This window comes from Syngnathoides biaculeatus, chromosome 8 (genome assembly GCF_019802595.1).
Source record: "Syngnathoides biaculeatus isolate LvHL_M chromosome 8, ASM1980259v1, whole genome shotgun sequence".
Classification (NCBI taxonomy): Eukaryota; Metazoa; Chordata; class Actinopteri; order Syngnathiformes; family Syngnathidae; genus Syngnathoides; species Syngnathoides biaculeatus.
Window position 1 is genome coordinate 16,903,106 of NC_084647.1, and position 20,708 is coordinate 16,923,813.

Consider the following 20,708-nt stretch of genomic DNA (forward strand, 5'->3'; position numbering starts at 1 on the left):
TCAAGTGGGCTGGACCATTAAAATTACACCATACTCTGCTATAAATAACCAAAATATCATGTCTTTCCTTTGTTTTGGTGTAAAGAAGCACAGAAACATTAGGGACCAAGGTAAAAACAAAGTCGTAACAAGTAGCAAACTGCGCATTGATACCGTCTGTCGTGTTGGGTCTGTCTCAGTCACAGATTGAGACTGCTGTTGTCTTCTTCTCTGATCAAAACAATATAATAATCTATGAATTGCATCTTATTAATAGTATTCATCCTGTGTCTTTTATGCATTTTTTACACTTTTAAATTGACCCCTCCGTGGATATTGCGCAATCCGCGTCACTGACCAATCAGAGGCCAGAGATCGCCATAAACCAAAGCCCGTTTTTGCTCCCGCCATTTTCTCAGACAACATTGCATGGTCCAGTATAGGTTTTGTTAGCGTTTTATCGCGTATTTGGGTTATTTAACAAAAAATATGGTTAAGAGGTGTAGTCACGGACTTTGTAATAGTGACGACAGGTATCCTGAAAGGCTAGTTGGTGGAGTTCGATTCGTACCCTTTCCAAAACCGAAGACCCAGTACGAAAAATGCCTTCGATGGATCAAACTTTGTGGAAGACCGCATCACCAACTAAATCCATCTAATATCAACCGGAACACATATGTTTGCACGATGGTATGCCCTATATTTGATTTTCAATACATGTCTCGTATAAATGAATTCGAAGTTCTTCGCTAGCATAACACTGCTGCGTGTGAACGATTGCCACACTTATTCTTTGTTGAGCGATATTTAGCGATGATCGGACTGCACAAACGTATTGATTTCTTGCTGGCTCGCGGCCGAAGCTTAACCAGACTGTGTTTGCACGAAGATATGCCATAAATTTGATTTTTAATACACATCTCGTATAAATGAATGAGACGTTCTCCGCTAGCATAACATTGGTACGTGTGAACGATTGACACACTTATTCTTTGTTGAGCGATATTTAGTGATGATCGGACTGCACAAACGTGTCGCTTTCTTGCTGGCTCACGGCCGAAACTTAACCAGACTGTTTTTGCACGAAGATATGCCCTTAATTTGATTTTTAATACACGTCTCGTATAAATGAATGAGACGTTCTCCGCTAGCATATCACGGCTACGTGTGAACGATTGACACACTTATTCTTCGTTGAGCGATATTTAGCAATGATCGGACTGCGCAAACGTATTGATTTCTTGCTGGCTCGCGGCCGAAGCTTAACCAGACTGTGTTTGCACGAAGATATGCCCTAAATTTGATTTTTAATACACGTCTCGTATAAATGAATGAGACGTTCTCCGCTAGCATAACATTGCTACGTGTGAATGATTGAATGAAATCAGAAGCATGGCGTCTCTCTCAGTTAAGAATGTATTGTATTTAGAATCTATAATCTATATCGTTGATTTGAATGAAATCAGAAGCATGGAGTCTGTCTCAGTTCAGAATGTATTGTATTTGCCATTTTTACTGTTTGTCTTATGTCAGCGCACGTGGCGTGACGTCACTTCAGGAGGCGTGGTTAAGTGCCCTGTACGGAGGGGTCAATTATTCTGCAGGCCTGATCGAACCTCCTTGTGGGCCGGTTCCGGCCCACGGCGCCGTATGTTTGACACGCCTGTTGTAGTGTATAATCCAGACGGACTATAGTGACGCAACTAGAAAAGAAAAGCACATTTGTGAGAATTACGAGCCTTTACATTCACCCAAAATGCTTTCTTCAGGCCAAAATTGCCAACTCCAGCATGGTTGCTTGACAATTTTCCATGTCTTATTATTTTTGTTTAATAATTTGATTATTTGTTGGTTGATTGATTGATTGATGAAATGAAATCAGTTGTCCTCATTGGAATAAGTTGAAATGCTACCAAACAGTTCCATCCAAGAGAAACTGAATGTTTTGTTAGATGAATCGGAATATCGCAATCAAAAAGGGAAATAAGTGAGTTTCACGCAGTGTAATCAAATCATAAGTCTCTCCCACACAGTCATCCAGTCGTGTATTTTGCCGTTAACGAGGAGTTCCACCAGTGAGTGACGTCAGGAGTCCGGAGACGGTTAGCCACGCACTTGATCATGTCTGCTTCCTGTTCCTTGCGAGTGCTTTCATTTTGTTTTTGTCTGGCTGCTTGTCCCATTCAACGTATTGTGACGCAAGAGTAAATTTATTTTAGTTTTAGTCACTTGAACAGAAGTGTATTTGAATCATGAAAGGAAATTCGGGGTGTTGACCACCCCACTAACCCCACCCAAAGGCCTTTTATTTGACCAAAAAAATTATATATGTGCATGAATTTGAGGGGCGGAGGAGGAAAAGTGAAGCTCCAGGGTGAAAAGATGGCGAGGGTGGATGACTCCAAATACTTGTGGTCAACAGTCCAGAGAAATGGAGGGTGTGGGAAGGAGGTGAAGAAACAGGTCCAAGCACGGTGGAACAGCTGGCGGAAGGTGTCTGGTGTGTTATGTGACAGAAGAGTCTCTGCTAGGATTAAGGGCAAAATTTACAAAACAGTGGTGAGGCCGGCTATGATGTACAGATTAGAGACGGTGGCACTGAAGAGACAACCGGAAGCAGAACTGGAGGTAGCAGAAATGAAGATGTTGAGGTTCTCGCTCGGAGTGAGGAGGTTGGATAGGATTAGAAACGAGCTCATTGGAGGGACAGCCAAAGTTGGATGTTTTGGAGACAAGGCTAGAGAGAGCAGACTTCGATGGTTTGGACGTGTCCAGAGGCGAGAGTGTGAGTATATCGGTAGAAGGGTGCTGAGGATGGAGCTGCCAGGCAAACGAGTGAGAGGAAGACCAAAGAAAAGGTTAATGGATGTTATGAGGGCAGTGGGTGTTAGAGAGGAAGATGCTTAGATGGAAAAAGATGACAGGCTGTGGCGACCCCTAACGGGACAAGCCAAAAGAAGAAGAAGATAACAAATGTATCCGATAAAGGTACTGACAGTTTGGTCTTTGAACAGATTATTTGTGCTGTACTTCCATGATTTGTGGGGTAGCCAAAGTTGAATATTTTGGAGACAAGGTTAGAGAGTGCAGACCTGGATGGTGTAGACATGTTCAAAGACGAGAGAGTGAGTATATTGGTAGAAGGGTGCTGAGGATGGAGCTGCCAGGCAAAAGAGTGAGAGGAAGAGCAAAGAAAAGGTTGATGGCTGTTGTGAGGGAAGACATGAGGACAGTGGCTGTTAGTGAGGAGGATTCACGAGATAGGCTTAGATGGAAAAAGATGACACGCTGTGGCGACCCCTAACGGGACAAGCCAAAAGAATTAGAAGAAGAAGAACGATTCAAACAGGAACTTAAAAATAGGATATAAGAGTAACTGGGAAGTAGTCAAAGGGGGGTGGGGGAGGAAAAAAAAGTCTCCTCCCACCTTCCAGAAAGCGCTTGCGGGGCTCCACTAATGCGCATGAAATAGCGTCGCTGACATAAACACTATTGACAAACTTGGCTGGACGTGCAGGCCAGTGAAGTGTCAGTGTATTTAATGCATATTCATCTGCTTTATCCCACTGGTCTCTGCCAGAGCAGCCACACCGTGTCATCCCGCCACACTCCAGCTCTCTCCCAAATGTAGACTGACACTGATTATGCAAATCTCCATCTTGCCCCCTCATCCCCCCACCACCACCAATACCTGCTTTAGGAGTCTGCTACTTTATTCAACTTGTGATGTGGGCCTCAACGAGAGTGGAGGGGACTTGCGTGTGTTTATATACGCCGCCTATATGAGTGCGGGTGAAATCATATTTGGGAATAGACTTCATAAAAGTTGTCAGTTTGGGAAGGATCAGATGGCAACGCGCTTTGGCGCTCTAATTCTGTGCGGCACGCGCAACTGGATTAATGCGAACGTGCGGAGATTGCTGTCTACTCCGTTTTATTTAACGTGAACCGCGCCAGCGTTACTTTCATGTCACCTGAGGGAAAGTATTTCCAAGTTAGGGCTTGTAAATGAGAGAAAACTGAAACTTATGTGCTATGTATTGCCAGTCTGTTAACACCATCCTTATACTGTATTCGTTGTTTTTATCATTTTCTTTACAACTTGCGTTCTTATGAGAATAAAGTTATTAAAGTTAGGTGAATCTCTCTCTACACTACTGGTGATAATTTTTTAAACAAGTTCATTTAAAAAATTATTGCAAATTATGCTTTCGTTCTGGATTATGCATTTATTTTCAAAAACATTCATCCATCCATCCATCCATCCATTTTCGACCCTTTAGCACGGATACCCAGACTTCCCTTCCCCCAGCCACTTCTCCCTGTACTTCCAAAGGGATCCCGAAGCGTTCCCAAGCCATCCGAGAGACATAGTCTCTCCAGCGTGTCCTGGGTCATCCTCTGGGCTATTTTTGAGGAGGTATTAGTGTAAAAAGTTCGAGAACTACTCTAAAATATAGGACTATATTCTCAGGGGAAAAAAAATATTTGATTTGACAATATGTACCCTGCGATTGGCTGGCAACCAGTTCAGGGTGTGCCCTGCCTCCTGCCCATTGACAGCTGGTATAGGCTCCAGCACTCCCGCAACCCTTGTGAGGATAAGCGGCTAAGAAAATGGATAGATCTTCTTCTTTTCACCTCTCCTCATACGTCCACCAGTATGTCATCAGGACCAACTGCCTTTCCATTTTTCATCCTTTGTGTTGCCTTTCGAACTTCCCCCTTACTAATCATTGCCACTTCCTGGTCCTTCACACATGCTTCTTCTACTCTTCCTTCTCTCTCATTTTCTTCATTCATCACCTTCTCAAAGTATTCTTTCCATCTATTCAGCACACTACTGGCATTTCCGTCTCTGTCCTTAATCACCCTTACCTGCTGCACATCCTTCCCATCTCGATCCCTCTGTCTGGCAAACCTGTAGAGATCCTTTTCTCCTTCTTTCGTGTCCAACCTGGTGTAAAATAGATAGATAGATGTGACATTATTCCTGAAAAGGTGCGCTTAATCATATCAGAGTTTTTAATCAGCCCAACGCTGACGTTCATGTTTGCTTTATTGGACAGCCCACAAATGTACAGTAAGTTTGCACTTTTTTTTTTTAATGAGATCTCATGCATTTGAAATTGTGTACCCGGTCCGCCTGTCACCTAGGTTGAAGTGCGGTACAGTGCAGTGCTTGAGTAATCCATCCCACTCACTCTCTCCCAGAAGACCCCCCAACAAAAAAAGAATCGGACCCTAATTCTTGCTGCGGGCCTTTACAAGCGAAGCCTATTAGACAAAGCCGCAGAGTGAGAGAGTGCCGTGGTGCACCGTGTCACCCTGCACATAAATATATCCGTCACGCCGGATTGTGTTATTCTCCCATCCAGGAAGAAATATGCAATGCGTTGCAGACAATTGCATGTGGATTCGTGCCCCACTCCCCCTCACACACTTTAGATTTATTAATAACATCCATCACGGCGCCTTCGCCAATGTGTAGTTAAAGCTGCCGGGCAGTCGCATGTGATTAGAGTCTGGCCCTCTCGGCAGTAGACCGGCTGGGTTTGAAACGCCGTTACGCCGACGTATACGGGGTTTAAACGGCGGCGTCACCTGTGCGCCCCCTCCTCATCGCGTCTGTCACGGCGCTTGCGCTTTGCGTGGTGGTGATGTTGCCCTCTGTCAAGTCATGAAGGAGAACAGGAGGATGGGAAATTGCCTTGTGTGAATGAGAGAGGGGCTCGCGGGTCTGGTACCTGGCTCGTGCACATTGGGCTTCTAATGAGTTTCTGGGGTGTGGGGCGGGGGTCCTTGGTGGAAACAAAAGGTCTGAGTAGCACACCTCCTTCCAAGTTAAATGCACCATCATAACTTTGTCACCTGAGGAAACATCCAGTAGGCCTAGTATACGAATCCAACCTGACTGCAATTAACGAAAACCCACCAGTAATTGACCTGGGCCTGGTACGCGCATAAAATATTTGGCAGACTTCACACGCAAAGTTTCTGTTGTACCGCCGATGGAAAAGATATTTAGCTACCGATTCCAAAGGTTACTGGAGGATTGTAAAACTGAGATGTCCTCCAAAAAATGTAAATGCTCGCATTGAAGTTGGAGTTTTGTCACTGGCATTTGAACTAGCTTAGCGTTGTTGTGCCTCTGCCTTCTTGGACAACTTACACCGTCTATGACCTCTGCTGTGAATAAAACTACGCCAAACATCATGCCCTCGTCTCGGAGTCCTGCATTTGGGTACGCCCCCCCACCGGAGGTTTTTGACAGAACCCACTTTTACACAAAAACATCCATCCATCTATCCATTTTCTGAGCTGCTTATCCTCACAAGGCTCACGGGAATGCTGGTGCCTATCAAGTGATCATCGGCCAGGAGGTGGGGTACACCCCGAACTGGTTGCCAGCCAATCACAGCTCACATAGAGACAAACTCGCAATCACCCCTGCGGGCAATTTTCTGATTTGTTGTGTTTTGCCAGACAAATTTGGACTCTCAAGCTAGTTTGGTCGAGTAAACCAAAAAGAAGAAAGAATCACGATTCTCTTTCAGCCGTTTGATTGAATGGGACAAGCGGTCAACACAAATACAAAATGAAAGCAGTTGCAAGGAGCATGCTAGCCGGATGGAAAATGGCCAACTGGCCCGAGAGTCAGAGCTCCTCACATCACTCACTGCGCTGAAAAGCAGCACAACAGTTGTGACTCTCAGCATGTCCCAGCATGTTGTCATGTAGACTTTTGTTTTTTTAACCATAACTGGTTTAGCTCATTATAAGGTCCGTCGTCATGTTGCTTGTGCTTCTGTGATGTGGCCTTCTGTGGAGTCTTAAAGGAGAACGGGAGGATGTTCAAACCTGCACGCCGTGCACGACAGCGCGGTGGGCGGCGCATGCGCGCCGGGTCCCTAATGAGCGTTCACGGAGGGGACCCGCGCGGAAACAAAAGGCTGGGCGGCAGAGCCCCTTTCCGTCATCGAGCGGCCACCCCTCCCTCCCGCAGCCCTGAGCGTGACAGACCAAGAGCAGAGCGCCGGTCCCCTTCCTGGTGGCGTGATTAGATTGGGGCCGAAGCCTCCAGCTGGCAGGCCCGTCTGTGACTGGAGGCGGCCGTCCCCGGCGCTCGTCAGCGCCTGACACCTCTGACAGGCAGGGGACGGCTTCAGCAGACAGGTTCATTAAATGGCATTTTTTACAGCTGGGCCTCCAAAAAAGGGGGGCAAAAAAAAAAAAACCACCAGCGCTGGGCTTTGTCAACGGTCCGAGTCTACGTGGGGAGGGGGCTTGCGTTTGCGTGAGACACGGAAAGCTTTGTTGCTATGACAAATCTTCTGATTGAGGTTGTTTGAAATCAGCTCACCCCCCCCCCCCCCTTCATCTTTAGCCTCCCTTTTGTTGACAGCTAACCCTTTGGCCGACAGAACTGGTTAGTTGGATGGGGCAGCGGCCCTAAAGAAACCGCATTCAGAACTGTTAAGAATGCTTTGTGTGTGTGTTAATGAGTAACGATTGGTTAAGATGACTTATTCATATTTGATAGCTATTCACGCAAAATCTCCAGGAGACTCGCTCAGAAATCAAAATGACATTCTTCCTGTATCTTTTCAGGGTGGCTTTTTGAGGTTTGTGTGTGTGTGTGTGTGTGTGTGTGTGTGTGTGTGTGTGTGTGTGTGTGTGTGTGGATCTGCTCATTTCATCGGCACCTAACAAACGTCATGCAGCTCAGTGAAACTTGCTTCTGGAGCTAATTTTCAAATATACCGCAATCTCCGGCCTACAAGCCGTGACTTTTTTTTCCACACGCTTTCAACCCTGCGGTTTATGCGGTGATGTGGCTAATTTGTGCATTTTTTCCTAACGCCCGCAAGGCGGCACCCGAGCAGAAAAGGTAAAAATGAGACCGGTGGAATATATGTGCCAAGGAAGTGACTTTTACCGGCCCTGTTTGCGTTGCACTAGCGTTAGTGTTGTGCTAGCATGTTGCTGCTGTGTTACTGGCATGTGTCAATGATATTTATTGGTACATTTGATTTTAACCGGCCCTGTTAGTGTTAGCGCTACCGCGGGCTCGCGTTATACTCTTTCTGTGTACCGTCTTTCTTTGTAAATATCTCGTGTTTCAATGTGGGTTTCAATGTGAGCACTTGCGGCTTTTACACGGCTGCACCGTATGTATGTACCAAATGTTATTTCCTTTACTAATGTACACGGTGAGGCTTGTAACCAGGTGCACTCTGTAGGCCGGGAATTACAGTATCTATCAATAGATGTATAGAGAGCTATATTAAAAAAAGGATATTTTTCTATTGATAAATAATTGTTGCTAAAATACTGTAGGACATAAATTGGATTGTAAAAAAAGCAATTTAGTATCACCTTTCTGTGTTCAAGAGTTCAAACGAAGATGTATCTTTATTTTTTCTTTTCTTGTTGTAGCGAGTCTCCAAACTTGCCTGACATGGCGCAGCAACACATGATGATGAAAATTCAAATTCTTGACATCTTCGTTTTCGTTTTCTTTCTAGCAGACGTGGTTCACGTTTGACAAACAATTAGCAAGTGTGTCTCTGAAGGACCCTCGGCCAAAGTTTGTCGTAGTGTCTATTTATCTGTTCGCTGACAGAAAACGTATACTATGGCTATAAATGGTTGTCAGGTAAGGAGACGGTAATATTGTACTTCAACGTCCAAATAAGGTCGTGGAAATGTCACATCTCACCTGGCAAGCTGTCAAAGCCTTCCCATGATGCCTTTGGAAGTCGGGCACAGCCGCCTTGACTTTCACATCTGGCTGCAGCAGCGGCGGGCGGCGTTGAAAGCCACCCTCACCTGCATCAACCCCGGCCTGCGTTCTCTTGTTCTGTCTCTATGACAACTGTTTGAGTAACAGAGGGGTGGGGGTTAGCATTGGTTTGCAGAGGTGTCAAGTGAGGGTGGGGGGAGGGGGGCATTACCCTGGAGGAGCGCATCAGTCAAGGGATGATGCGCTGCACGTCCGCTATCTCCATCTAATCCAGTTTTAATTGCGCTCCAGAGAGCCGGGCGGCGGCGGCGAGGTCGGCCGGCCGGCTATTCCGTGGAGAAATTAAGGCGGTCGGCCGACGCTCCCCGCTGCACACTTGCAGCGCTCTTGTTTAAAATGAGCGTTAGCTTCAAAGCTGACCTAGCGTAACATTTCAGGACCTGTGCTTCGTAAGCTGTATCAATCTTTACATGCATGCAGGCATACCTCCGTGCATACATACTGTACATGAATAATTCCCAATCGGTATGCGACGAGCGTTCACAGGAAAACACACAACTTTTCTTAACAAATCAGAAAATTATTACTCCATTATTAGTATTATTGCAAGTAATGCGTCTTTGCTCATTTAGCTCAACTTGCGACGTGCTGTGACAGGATAAACAATGAAATGTTTTACCACAAGAAGGATTAAAGTACAATTTATTTGGGTAGCAGAGGTAGAAAAAGTACTCGCACGCAGTAATCTGAACATTTTGTACTGTACCTGGATGTTTAAAAAGTACTGGGTCAACTCTTTGTTGTGTGTTTGATGGCGAGTCATCTATCAAAATGCCAAAAGTTTTAAATTTTTACTTTACTTTTTTTTTTTAATACACTAAAATATATACAATACCTGTTTTGGTAACTTATTAGTGCCTGAAAAGAAAATGTATGTTGTTTTGTTATCTGTGGAGGTTAAAAATGAGTGATGAGCCTATAATCTTGTTTTAGATGCGGAGAGTAAATGTAAAATATCATCAAACCAATACATGAATATAGTAAAGATACTTTAAAAAATGTACTTTAATGTGATGGCAAAATAGATGTACTTTGTTACATTCAACCAATTAATTACACTCCTTTGTATGTCATTTGTACCCCAAACACCAATTTTTTTTAAATCTTTTTTTTTTTTTTTCCACGGTATGGTAAAGTAAAATGTGCGCCTCAGTCTGCTAAAGGTTTGGAAACCCTGTATACATAGCGCCGGCTTTTCCTGTTACATCTTTATTCTCACGTCGCCTCGCAAGAGACGCCGCTGTGGTGACCCCGAGAGCTGATGAGGTCGCCGCGGGACAAAATTGTTCTGAGAAAAGCGAGATGGGAAAAAGTGGGGGTGGCCGGCAGGGCGACCGTTCTCACCTGTCTGAACAATTGTCTTACTTTTCTGTGTGTGCGGCCCTACAGCGCCCGTTTTTTCGTCTGCCACCTCAAGCCTTTAACACAATGCCTTTATTGATTTTATTTATTTATTTTTTTTAAATATGTCACACACTATTTGGGGTCTGCTTCTGAATGGTCTCGGCGTGGAAGTCTGGTCATGGTTATCTTGTTTCCGCTCATATGAAAGAAGGAAAATAATTATTCGTCCAAGGGTAAAAGTGCCGATGTCAGTAAACCTTAAGTAGCTAAATATTGTTAGTTGTCAGCATAGTTAGCGGGTTGAGGTTAGCATTGGTAAAGATTTAGGGTGAGGTGCTTAAATGTGGTTAAAATTAGGATTTGCAAGGGTTTTAGGATTAGGACTGGCAAGGGTCCATTTTTAGGAAGACAATTTAGGGATTATTGAGAGCCAAACTTCAGCCAACTCACAAATCCTTTGCTACGCTAAAATAAATAATTACGTGCGTCATTGCTTTCAAAGTAATGTCCATGTTGTGTAGTTGATCTAAGCGGAGTACAGCTGGTCTTCATCTCATTGTTTTGTTTTGACACTTCTCTCAGGTAGCAAAGTCGTACAATCACCATTAAGTCGGGGAGGGTAACCATCCTTTGTTGCGGCGCAGGTCTTGGCCTACACGGAAGGTCTGCACGGGAAGTGGATGTTCAGCGAGATCCGGGCCATCTTCTCCAGGCGTCACTTGCTGCAGAACACCGCCATGGAGGTCTTCATGGCCAATAGAAGTACGGCACATTCATGTTGTGAAAACATCACAATATGGATTCTTTTTTTTGTTGTTGACTGGCATGACACATTCATCACTTTCAATAGTGAGCCGCAAATTGTGAAGCAATAGTCGCTCAACATTTTATGCATTACGAAATGTGCACTTAAAATGACTTGGAGGTTTTAAACATGTTTTTTCTTTGGGTACCCATTCCCAGCATCCGTCCTTTTCAACTTCCTCGACCAGGCGACGGTGAAGAAAGCTGTCCACAGTCTTCCTCGAGTCGGGGTGGGGACCAGCTACGGTCTTCCTCAAGACAGGTGGGCCACAGGAATCGACTGTGCGCAGTTAAGTCCTGACGCTTGACGGTTGTGTTACTTGTCGCATTAGCGTGCGGCTGTGTTGCAGTGGTTTCACGGCGCACTTTTAGCCTTGTGCGCTGACCCTTGGCGATGTGACCTAATTTCACACGGAGACAGCCTGCCGACCGGCGAGTTCTTGCGGTCGCTTAGCGTTGACGCAGATGGCGCTGTGTACTCATCCGTAATGTGAAGAAAAAAAAAAAATCGGTGGTCAAAAGTGCAGATATTTGTGTATAAAAAGTGTGTGAGAGAATTCGTTATAGACCCTGAAATGAAATTTTCAATTATACACTATAGCTGTTTTAGTAACTCGGCACAATGAAAAATAAAGTGTCATTGTTACTTTGTGCCACTGGAAAAAGAAAAATGAAGACACCCACAAATATGATGTAATCCCTGATGTGTTTTCATGTTTCTTGTTTCCCTGCAACATTCTCACCCAAGCGTGCCCTACTGGACCTTGCTTGGCAGCAGAAAAGGGCCTTCCCCACAATGTTCCCACTAAGCATGCAATTGTCCAAAACATCTTGCTAAAATGACAAACTAAGACTTGAGGACTCGAATCCAAACCCCGATTGGTTCATTAATTGATTAAGCGTTGAGTCATCGGGCTGCTGCTAACCCTAACCCCGCCGAAGCCCCCCGAAAACACGCTCTCTGGTTTCAGTGGCACATTTGTAAACCGCCTCGGCCGACCACATGTCTTATTTTCCAGGCGGATCTCGCTGGCCAGCCCTCGGCAGCTCTTCAAGTCCTCCAACATGACGCAGCGCTGGCAGAGGAGGGAAATCTCCAACTTTGAGTACCTCATGTTCCTCAACACCATCGCAGGTGAGACCCTTTGCGCGCAACCAGGGAACGGCGTCCGGTTACCCGCAAAACCGAGCCCCCCTGGAGTATTTGAGGTTCAGTTCATTGAGTGACGACCGACTGTTTGGAAAACCAACTTTCAACAGTGGACTGAATAGAGATGTCATTCATCTGTTCCAAATTCTGTGACAGTGTGGTGGGCATTAGCATTGTTCGCCTCCCTCTCAAAAAATCAGCAAACCAATAAATTGGGTCATTTGTAAGTCCAGGTTCGACTGGACATTCATAACCTTGCATCTATACAAATAATTGAGGATGGATTCCATAGGGGCAGGGAATGCAAGCATTTGCGAATAGCGAGCCTCGACTTGAATCTCAGGACTTTACTATAATACTTTTGTCATGATGTGGGCACTTAGTTGTAGCCGTTATTTTTCCTGCATATGTGTGATGGTAACCGTATAGCCTTCAGTCAAACGCATTGATTCTGACTCATGGTGTCCTTGTTCCGGAAAGAATGGAAGACGTTACGTTTAAAGCAATTATCTTCATCGTGCGCGTCGGAGTTTGGCGACTGCAAGTTCATCGCTGCCTCGATCAATAAACACAGGCGACGTCGCAGGAAGAGCGCTAGGCGCTGGCCCCGTTTCTTCGCCTCGTCCTTAAGTGGTCTTCGCCGGCGTCGGCGTTGAGAGCTGCTTGAAGCGCACGCTCGGCTGGATAATTAGCCCCGTCGCGAACGTACCAGTGTGAATTGGAGAGGCTCTGCAGTCTCCTCTCAGATCTGAAGCGGAGCTAACAGGGGGAGGCGAGCCGGGCCGCGCCGCTCGTCGGCTCTGAGAGGTGTCACGCCGGCGTCTCGCGGCCGCGTTCATGCATATTTATATTTAGCCGCCGCGCTCGGCTCCTTCGATACATTATTGTCAGCTAATTAGATGGAAAGCCGAGTTGGAGGGGAAAAACATGCGGGAAATTCATTAAAAAAAATAAAAAAATCCTCCGGTAATGACTCGGGCTGACAGCCACGTCAAGAGGCATCGGCGGAAGGCAGACAGTTTGGCTGTGGGGGTGAAGAAGTGCCGAGGAGAGGTGAGAAGGGGACGTGGTCTTCTAATTAACCACGATTCGGCTATTGTTAACATCCTGACACCTCGACTCTAGCTACGCTGACGGCGCAGCTACTTCCCTAGCGGTGATAATGCTTCCAAAACTACATAGAACTTAAAATGTCACCTTTAAAAAAAAAAAATTATAGCCTTTTTCCCTACTCCCACCTGAGTCTTTAGGATAATTTTATCACCATATTTCACCCTTACAATGCTGTACCAAATCTTTTAAATGGACATAATATGGAATATCGACGTGTGGAATATCTAGTCTGGTTTCTGGAAAGTTTGCGCACCCATCAAGTGTATAAAAAAAAAAAAGGAAAAACAGTGATCAATTATTTCCATTTTATTTTATCATTACGGTATGTGTGCACCCTACTTCTGAATTTGGCAAAACAGTTAAAAGTACTTCCTTCTCGCTCGGGTAAACGGCAACGGGAAGCGTTTTGAAGAACCCGCAGGAAGTTTAAACATTTAAAAAGAACAGTATTTTTTTTAAATGCAAGATGTCACAATTATTTATATGCATTTAACTTTTGTCCAAAGACGACAGCCATGAAGAAATCAATCATTCAATCAATCAATCAGTACATATGATAACCTAGAAGATAAAGGAAGTCATCTATCCCGTGTTCTACAAAGGTATTTTCGTGATATTTCACCTATAGTGGATTATCAGTCAAGTAATCATCTTAACTTCTATTGTTCTATTTTTTTATACATTTACAATCCTACAGAGTTCTATTTTTCCCATTTAAAATCATATCACAACAAAATCCTGCTGTCTTTTTGGGGGGATGCAACGGATTCATGGTTTTTCCATTGATCTCAATGGGGAGCAGTGTTTTGAGATACAAGCCTGGTCACAGACAGAACTAAACTCCGGTGTCGACGTACCACTCTACTAAATTTGTTTAAAAGCAAAACATCTGAGGTCAAAGAATCTGTCATTTGAAGGTTGAAAGAAAAAAACTTTACACTTGTGTAACCATATTCCAGTATGACTACTTAACGTCTCAATGTACACAAATGTCTGTGTATTTTTTTTCTAAACGTTTCCAAATTGGCATCAGAAACAAGGTGGAAAGACTCAAGACCTCTCTCTGCTGGCTATGTCTCCCAATATACAATCCCTTTGGCGTATTTTCAACTGGAAACCACAAAATGTGGATTGTTTGTAGTTGCTGTCATTATTGGCCTCTGAAATCCACCCACCAAAGTGTACGTACAGTCTTGTGGATTACCGCTCACTCTTGACCTCGCAGCTGTTTCGTGTCTCCACCAAACAAGTGAAAACACGTTCCCGGCATCTTCCCACGGATTTCTCCCAACACGTTTTGCCATCTGAAAGCCATATCGCGGCTGCCAGAACAGTGCGCGTTACACTCACATCTGGCAAGCCAGCGGATCAAACTACCAGACGTGCGGAGCCGGGGTCGACCCCGATGCCGATGCAGCGCTTCCCCGCGCGCGGGGCTGCCTGGCGTGCGCCCCACGAGAAGGGAAGCGCGTCTGGTTCAGGGCTCGGAGATTTGCGGGCTTGTCAAAATCTGGCGTGCGGATCTCCGCGGGGTGGCCTGTACCCTGCCTTCCTTCCTCTCAGCAGCCTTTCGTCACTAACGTTCGCTGTCTGCTCTGTTGTGTGCAGGCAGGACCTACAATGACCTGAACCAGTACCCGCTCTTTCCCTGGGTGCTGGCCAGCTATGACTCACAAGAGCTAGATCTCACCCTGCCTGCCAACTTTAGAGATCTCTCCAAGGTACGACAGGCCCCTTCTTCTTCTTTTCCTTTCGGCTTGTCCCGTTAGGGTCGCCACAGCGTGTCATCTTTTTCCATCTAAGCCCATCTCATGCATCTTCCTCTCTAACACTCACCGTCCTCATGTCCTCCCTCACAACATCCATCAACCTTTTTTCTGGTCTTCCTCTCGCTCTTTTGCCTGGCAACTCTATCCTCAGTACCCTTCTACCGATAAAGTCACTCTCTCGCCTCTGGACATGTCCAAACCATCCAAGTCTGCTCTCTTGAACCTTGTCTCCAAAACATCCAACTTTGGCTGTCCCTCTAATGAGCTCATTTCTAATCCTATCCAACCTGTTCACACCAAGGGAGAACCTCAACATCTTCATTTCTGCCACCTCCAGTTCTGCTTCCTGTTGTCTCTTCAGTGCCACCGTCTCTAATCCGTGCATCATTGCCGGCCTCACCAATGTTTTGTAAACTTTGCCGTTCATCCTAGCAAAGACTCTTCTGTCACGGAACACACCAGACACCTTCCCCCAGCTGTTCCAACTTGCTTGGACCAGTTTCTTCACTTCCTTACCACACTCACCATTGCTCTGGATTGTTGCCATCAGCATTTGGTAGGTTGGGCTTGCCAATTGCCAATTGAGCAGGGCTGCAAAATTGCTGCTCCCTCTATTTGAGAAGCTTTATGGACATCACACTGCTCATCCTGTACTGACGAGGCTGCTCAAAGGCCCACGCAGAAGATTATGATACTCAACATCCTAAACTCGCGATCGGTAAAGCTTTATCACTCTCCAAAGCATCCGTTAAATTTAGCTTGTTGATGCTAAGTTCCAGTGCGGCCCTCAGGATACAATTTTGCTGACTTTGCCGCAGCGCCTGCTCTTAGAGTTCAGTGTTTTCAACAGTGGTGGTAGTAGCACTCCTTCCGCTGGCTTGTCAAAGACAGACCCTGTTTCGAGAAAGTTGCCATGCAAAATAAATAATTGAACAGGACATTGGAGCATTGTGTCAGCCATGAAGCTTCTCAAACTGGACCTGAACTGCAGTCAGGGCCAGAAAACCTTCATGCCAGGGGGATATTTTGCAATGCTGCCCCAATGTCAGTTTGCAAGTCATGAGCAATGAATGATGTGCTGACCAAAATTGCAAAGTGGAAGCTGTCTGTCCGAGTGAAAACATTGACTAAAATGCACTAAAAAGTTAATATGTATATGAAACCAGGGTTGATTCTTCTGGGCTCTGATTGGCTGCTGGTGACATCACATATTTTCTTCATATAGTTTAGTATAGCTCGAATGAAACGGCGCAACTACAGGATCGTTCCAGCACAAACTTTGGCCTGTTTTACTTGTTTCCCATCCCCCTCGTCTCTCTCTCTTGCTCAATGTTTTCGGCTCACTGACCTGAAAACACTCACATTCCTGACTCGGTGCTCACATCTCTTTACTGACTCACTTTGTCACGTTATATCGCAGGATTTTTTTTTTTTCACTATTTATTTAGTGTCAATAGTTGGCCAGAATCAACCATGTAGAAAATGCACAAGAATTTAAAATTCTTAAAAATGCTCCAAGATAAAAGTTCTAATTCGGAGGTGTCAAATTCTACACCAGTTACTATTTTTCCATGACTCCTGGTTTCAAATTTTAATTGGTTTTTGGAAATACACAAGTCTGTCATAATTAAATACAGAGGCAGTTGCGCATTTGTAGTAATATGATGAGGTGATTATGCAATTCTGTGGTTTTCAGTCATAACGGCCCTCAGTGGGAAACCATAACGAGCATGCGGCCCGCGACCAAAATGACTGACACCCCTGTGAAACAAGGTGGAACATTGCAAGGAGTCAAAAGATAGAAAGAAGTCTGTGGGAATGTTGGGGATAAAAATAAAAGGTAATACAGTGATGCCTCTGTTCTCGAACACAATCCGTACCAGAAAACGGTTCAATAAGTGATTTGTTTGAAAACTGAATCGATGTATCCCATTACAATGAATGGAAAAAAAATAATGCATTCCAAGCCTAAAAACATGGGGCTTTTCAAAGCAATTTAGCTTTTCCTGATAATAAACTGCATAGGAGAAACAAGCAAATTGCCTTCGTTGGTGGAGCCATGATTGGGGGTTAATATGGTAGTCCTCGATAAGAAGAAAAACAACAGGCACTACCAGGACACGTCTGTGTACAGAGGCTGCGTTATACAGAATAACAAAAGTGCGCTGGTTGCGCCACGCGCGTTATGTCATTTCCGTTTTTGTTTTTTTTTTGGGGGGGGGGTCGTTCGAATTGACAATAACAAAACGCGCCGTGGGTGTCTCAATTGCTTGTGCCGCGCGCATTATGTTTTTTCCGTGTTTTTTCAGGCGGCGTTCAATTAGACAATTACAAAGCGCGTCGCGGGTAGGTCAGCTTCTTGTGCCGCGTGCATTGTTATTTCCAGGTTTTTTTTTCAGACGGCGTGGGACTTCACAACAAAACGCGTCGTGGGTCAGCTGGTCTGGCCACGCCCAATATGTTATTTCCGGGTTTTGTCAGGGGTGTTTGAGTTCCAATTTTCGTTCCAAAACAGAAGCAAAAAAATCGCGAAATTTTCGTCCGAAAACCGATTTGTTCGAAAATGGAGACGTTCTCGAACCGAGGACTTCCTGTGTTCAGTCAACTTAAGTACAGGAACCTGAAAAATGACTTACTGTACTGTCAAAATGTGATCTTGCGAGTGAGCTTCAAATGAGTGGAAAAAAGGAACTACAGTGGGGGAGTGTCACTACACTTTTATTGTAAACAGTCAAACACGCAAATACAAAATGAGCACACTCGCAAGGACCAAGGATCAGATGCAAATACTTGCTAGCCTTACTGACTCCAAGCTTCTGATGTCACCTACTATGCCACGCCCTCTTGAGCATGTATGTATCATTGCGTGTGTATGTGTGAGAGACTTTTGCCTTAAATGCACTTCAAGAAACCAGTTTTATTTCCCTGCATTTGCTTCTATATGTCTATTATACAACATAAATGTATTCTATCTTTGTGTTCAAACCATAAAAAGTTGTTGTTGGGGGCGAGGGGACTCACTAAATTTAGATTTATTTCAACAAGGATATTTGACTTTATATCTGAGTTACAAAGTTAGTTATGGAACAAATGAAACTCGGAAATGAAGTGGGCACGTTCGTTTGGTTCTTCTGACCTACAACTGTAGTCAATGACGACTTCTTACTCGGTCGTCCACGTTTGCATCTGACCTGCTGGATGATGGCCCGTGTGTGTTTGTGTGCGCGCATCCACCCACCCGTCCGTCCCTCCCTGCCTCCCTCGGCCGTGTGCATCCTCAATCCTGCCCCCAGGCAGACAGTTGTGCATTGTAATGTATTCCGGTGACATCCTCCCATGCTGTTTACAGGCCTGAGCCGCCTTCATTAGCGTGAGCTCACACCCCGGCGACGCCTGACAGTTGTCCTTGGAGCCGGGGCCCTTTTCACGCTCCGCGAGTTCCCCACGGCTCGCTCCGTAATGGATGACATAGCCGCTACATTAGGGACACCTGAGAGCCAAATGTCAGTTTTTACAAAGTGCTGCAAGGTGACATTTTGATATTCATTCATTTGTGCGAGTGTTCCTAATGTTCTGGTCCAGTTAGTGTAAATACATAAAATGTCAATATCCTCAAAGCAGCAATGACTGGAAAAAATAAATACACTCCAGTATCAGTATGTAGCAATTCAGGATCACAAATGTAAACATTATGGATTAATTTTTTTTGGTACAACATTCTTATAAACGGATAATTTCACCAACAAAAACAATACAAGGCAGCACGGTGGCTCAGCTGGTAAAGTGTTGGCCTCACAGTTCTGAGTACCCGTGGTTCGATCCCGGCTCCGCTTGTGTGGAGTTTGCATGTTCTCCCCGTGCCTGCGTGGGTTTTCTCCAGGCACTCCAGTTTCCTCCCATAATTCCATAAACATGCAAAATTAATTGGACACTCTAAATTGCCCCTAGGTGTGATTGGGAGTGCGACTGTTGTCTGTTTTTCTCTATGTGCCCTGCCATTGGCTGGCGACCAGTTCAGGGTGTACCCCGCCTCCTGCCCGTTGACAGCTGGGATAGGCTCCAGCACTCCCGTGACCCATTTGAGGATAAGCGACAAAGAAAATGGATGGATGGATGGAAAAACAATTCAATTATTTTTACCCCACCACCACCACCAACATGCTGGAGAAAGTAACTGTTTCCATGGCAACACGCAAAAGACAAACACGTTGAGCCCGAATTATCCAAAAAGCAAATGTGGACGTCAAAGCCCCGTAAATTCAGTAAAAGTGCGGACTGTATTTTCACTCATGGAGGCAGCACTTCATTTAACCACTGGATTACGCTTGCCAATTTATACTTGAGTATTCAAGTTGGTCGACTCAAATAGCAGTAGAAAAGCAAAATGCTCTCATAATACTTTCAAAATTCCGATCCAAATATAAGCATTTCTATAATTTTCTTCTGTAAAGTAGCACAATTATGATGAGCACGATCCGCATATCAGTCCACACAAAATGACATGGTTGACAAAAATAATGGCCAACACCTGTGTGCGTGTTCTTTTCCCACACAGCAGAAGTCACATTAACGTCTCATTTGTCACGCTCTCGGGTGAGCGCGGCTTGACGGACAGCATTGTTTTAACGTCTGCAGTTAAATGCTGCACACTGTCAGATATTCTGCTCACCCGCCCGCCGACAATTACCTGCCACTTGGCTCTTCAGTGGGCCGTGAAAGGCGCTGCCCGGAGGCCCGGGCGCCGCATATTTGGATGGCAGCTCATCATCGTGCCGCGCACCTTTGGAGTGTAATGATTATTTCCTGATGCCGTGACAAGGGGCTGACAGATGAGGAGAAAGCGGATGTTCCTGATCGCTGTTCAATCATGAGATGGGAGTTTTATGTGCCAAATTGTGAAATCCGACGAGATGCTCGAGCTTCTCGTGGCCAATTGACCCCTAAAGTTTGGTACCTGTCTGTGCCCTGCTGTATTAGCCAACGTAAAGTACGTCACGTACTGGCCATTTGGATTTAAACAAAAATGCAGCGCACAATGGAATGCAGTTAAACCATGTGATTTCTCCCAGCCAATCAGAGAAAAGATTTCGTGTAATGTCAGGTATCGCAGAGCCAACTTGTCATCTTGTGAACAACACCTCCCTTCCCCTCCCTTCCTGATTCCCCTTTCCTCTTTCCCCTAATGCTTCTCTTTTCTTCGCCCCGCCTCATGCTGCCCTCGCTTTGTCGGATGTGGAGCGCATCTGCTCGGTTTTGACCGCTCGCCTCCCCGAATGCACGCGACCGCGGCTGCACCGCCTTCCGACAAGCCGAGTCCTGACATAGCAACATGCTCCGGCGTAATTCTTTGTGAAATCAAAAGCGTGTCGCGTGTGAGATAGATTGTGTTGTAGAAGTGGTACACATGGACACGCTTCCCGCGTGGTAGCTGAATTTTCACCATGTATTGTTTGCATTTCTGCAGGTCAGGCGTTAGCATACACACGCGCTAAAGTTCGTCTAGTATTGATCACAGTGTTGTGTGGAAAAAAGACGAGCTTCTTGTACTGCATTAAGATAAATGTGATTTAAATATGCTGATATTTAGATTTGATAGCACAAAAGTCATGAAGCTGGGCATTGAAATTATTTTTTTTTCACTTCTTATCTAGTGGCAGTAATTTAAGGTGGAGCTGGGACTGCATCAGGGATCCGCGCTGAGCCCCTTCCTGTTTGAGGTAGTAATGGATAGGCTGACAGATGA

At 45.2% G+C, this 20,708-nt stretch overlaps 1 protein-coding gene across 2 annotated transcripts in view; it reads left to right on the top strand.

Moving 5' to 3' along the window:
- Positions 1 to 20,708, top strand: part of LOC133504630 (neurobeachin-like) — a 239,147-nt gene that overhangs the window by 181,408 nt on the left and 37,031 nt on the right. Inside the window, exons 40-43 of one of the 2 annotated variants that reach the window (XM_061827086.1) lie at positions 10,774 to 10,891; positions 11,093 to 11,195; positions 11,953 to 12,068; positions 14,805 to 14,917. In XM_061827086.1, coding sequence (XP_061683070.1) covers positions 10,774 to 10,891; positions 11,093 to 11,195; positions 11,953 to 12,068; positions 14,805 to 14,917 — 450 coding nt within the window. The remainder of the gene's footprint in view (positions 1 to 10,773; positions 10,892 to 11,092; positions 11,196 to 11,952; positions 12,069 to 14,804; positions 14,918 to 20,708) is intronic. The other variant, XM_061827087.1, reaches the window with a different exon arrangement.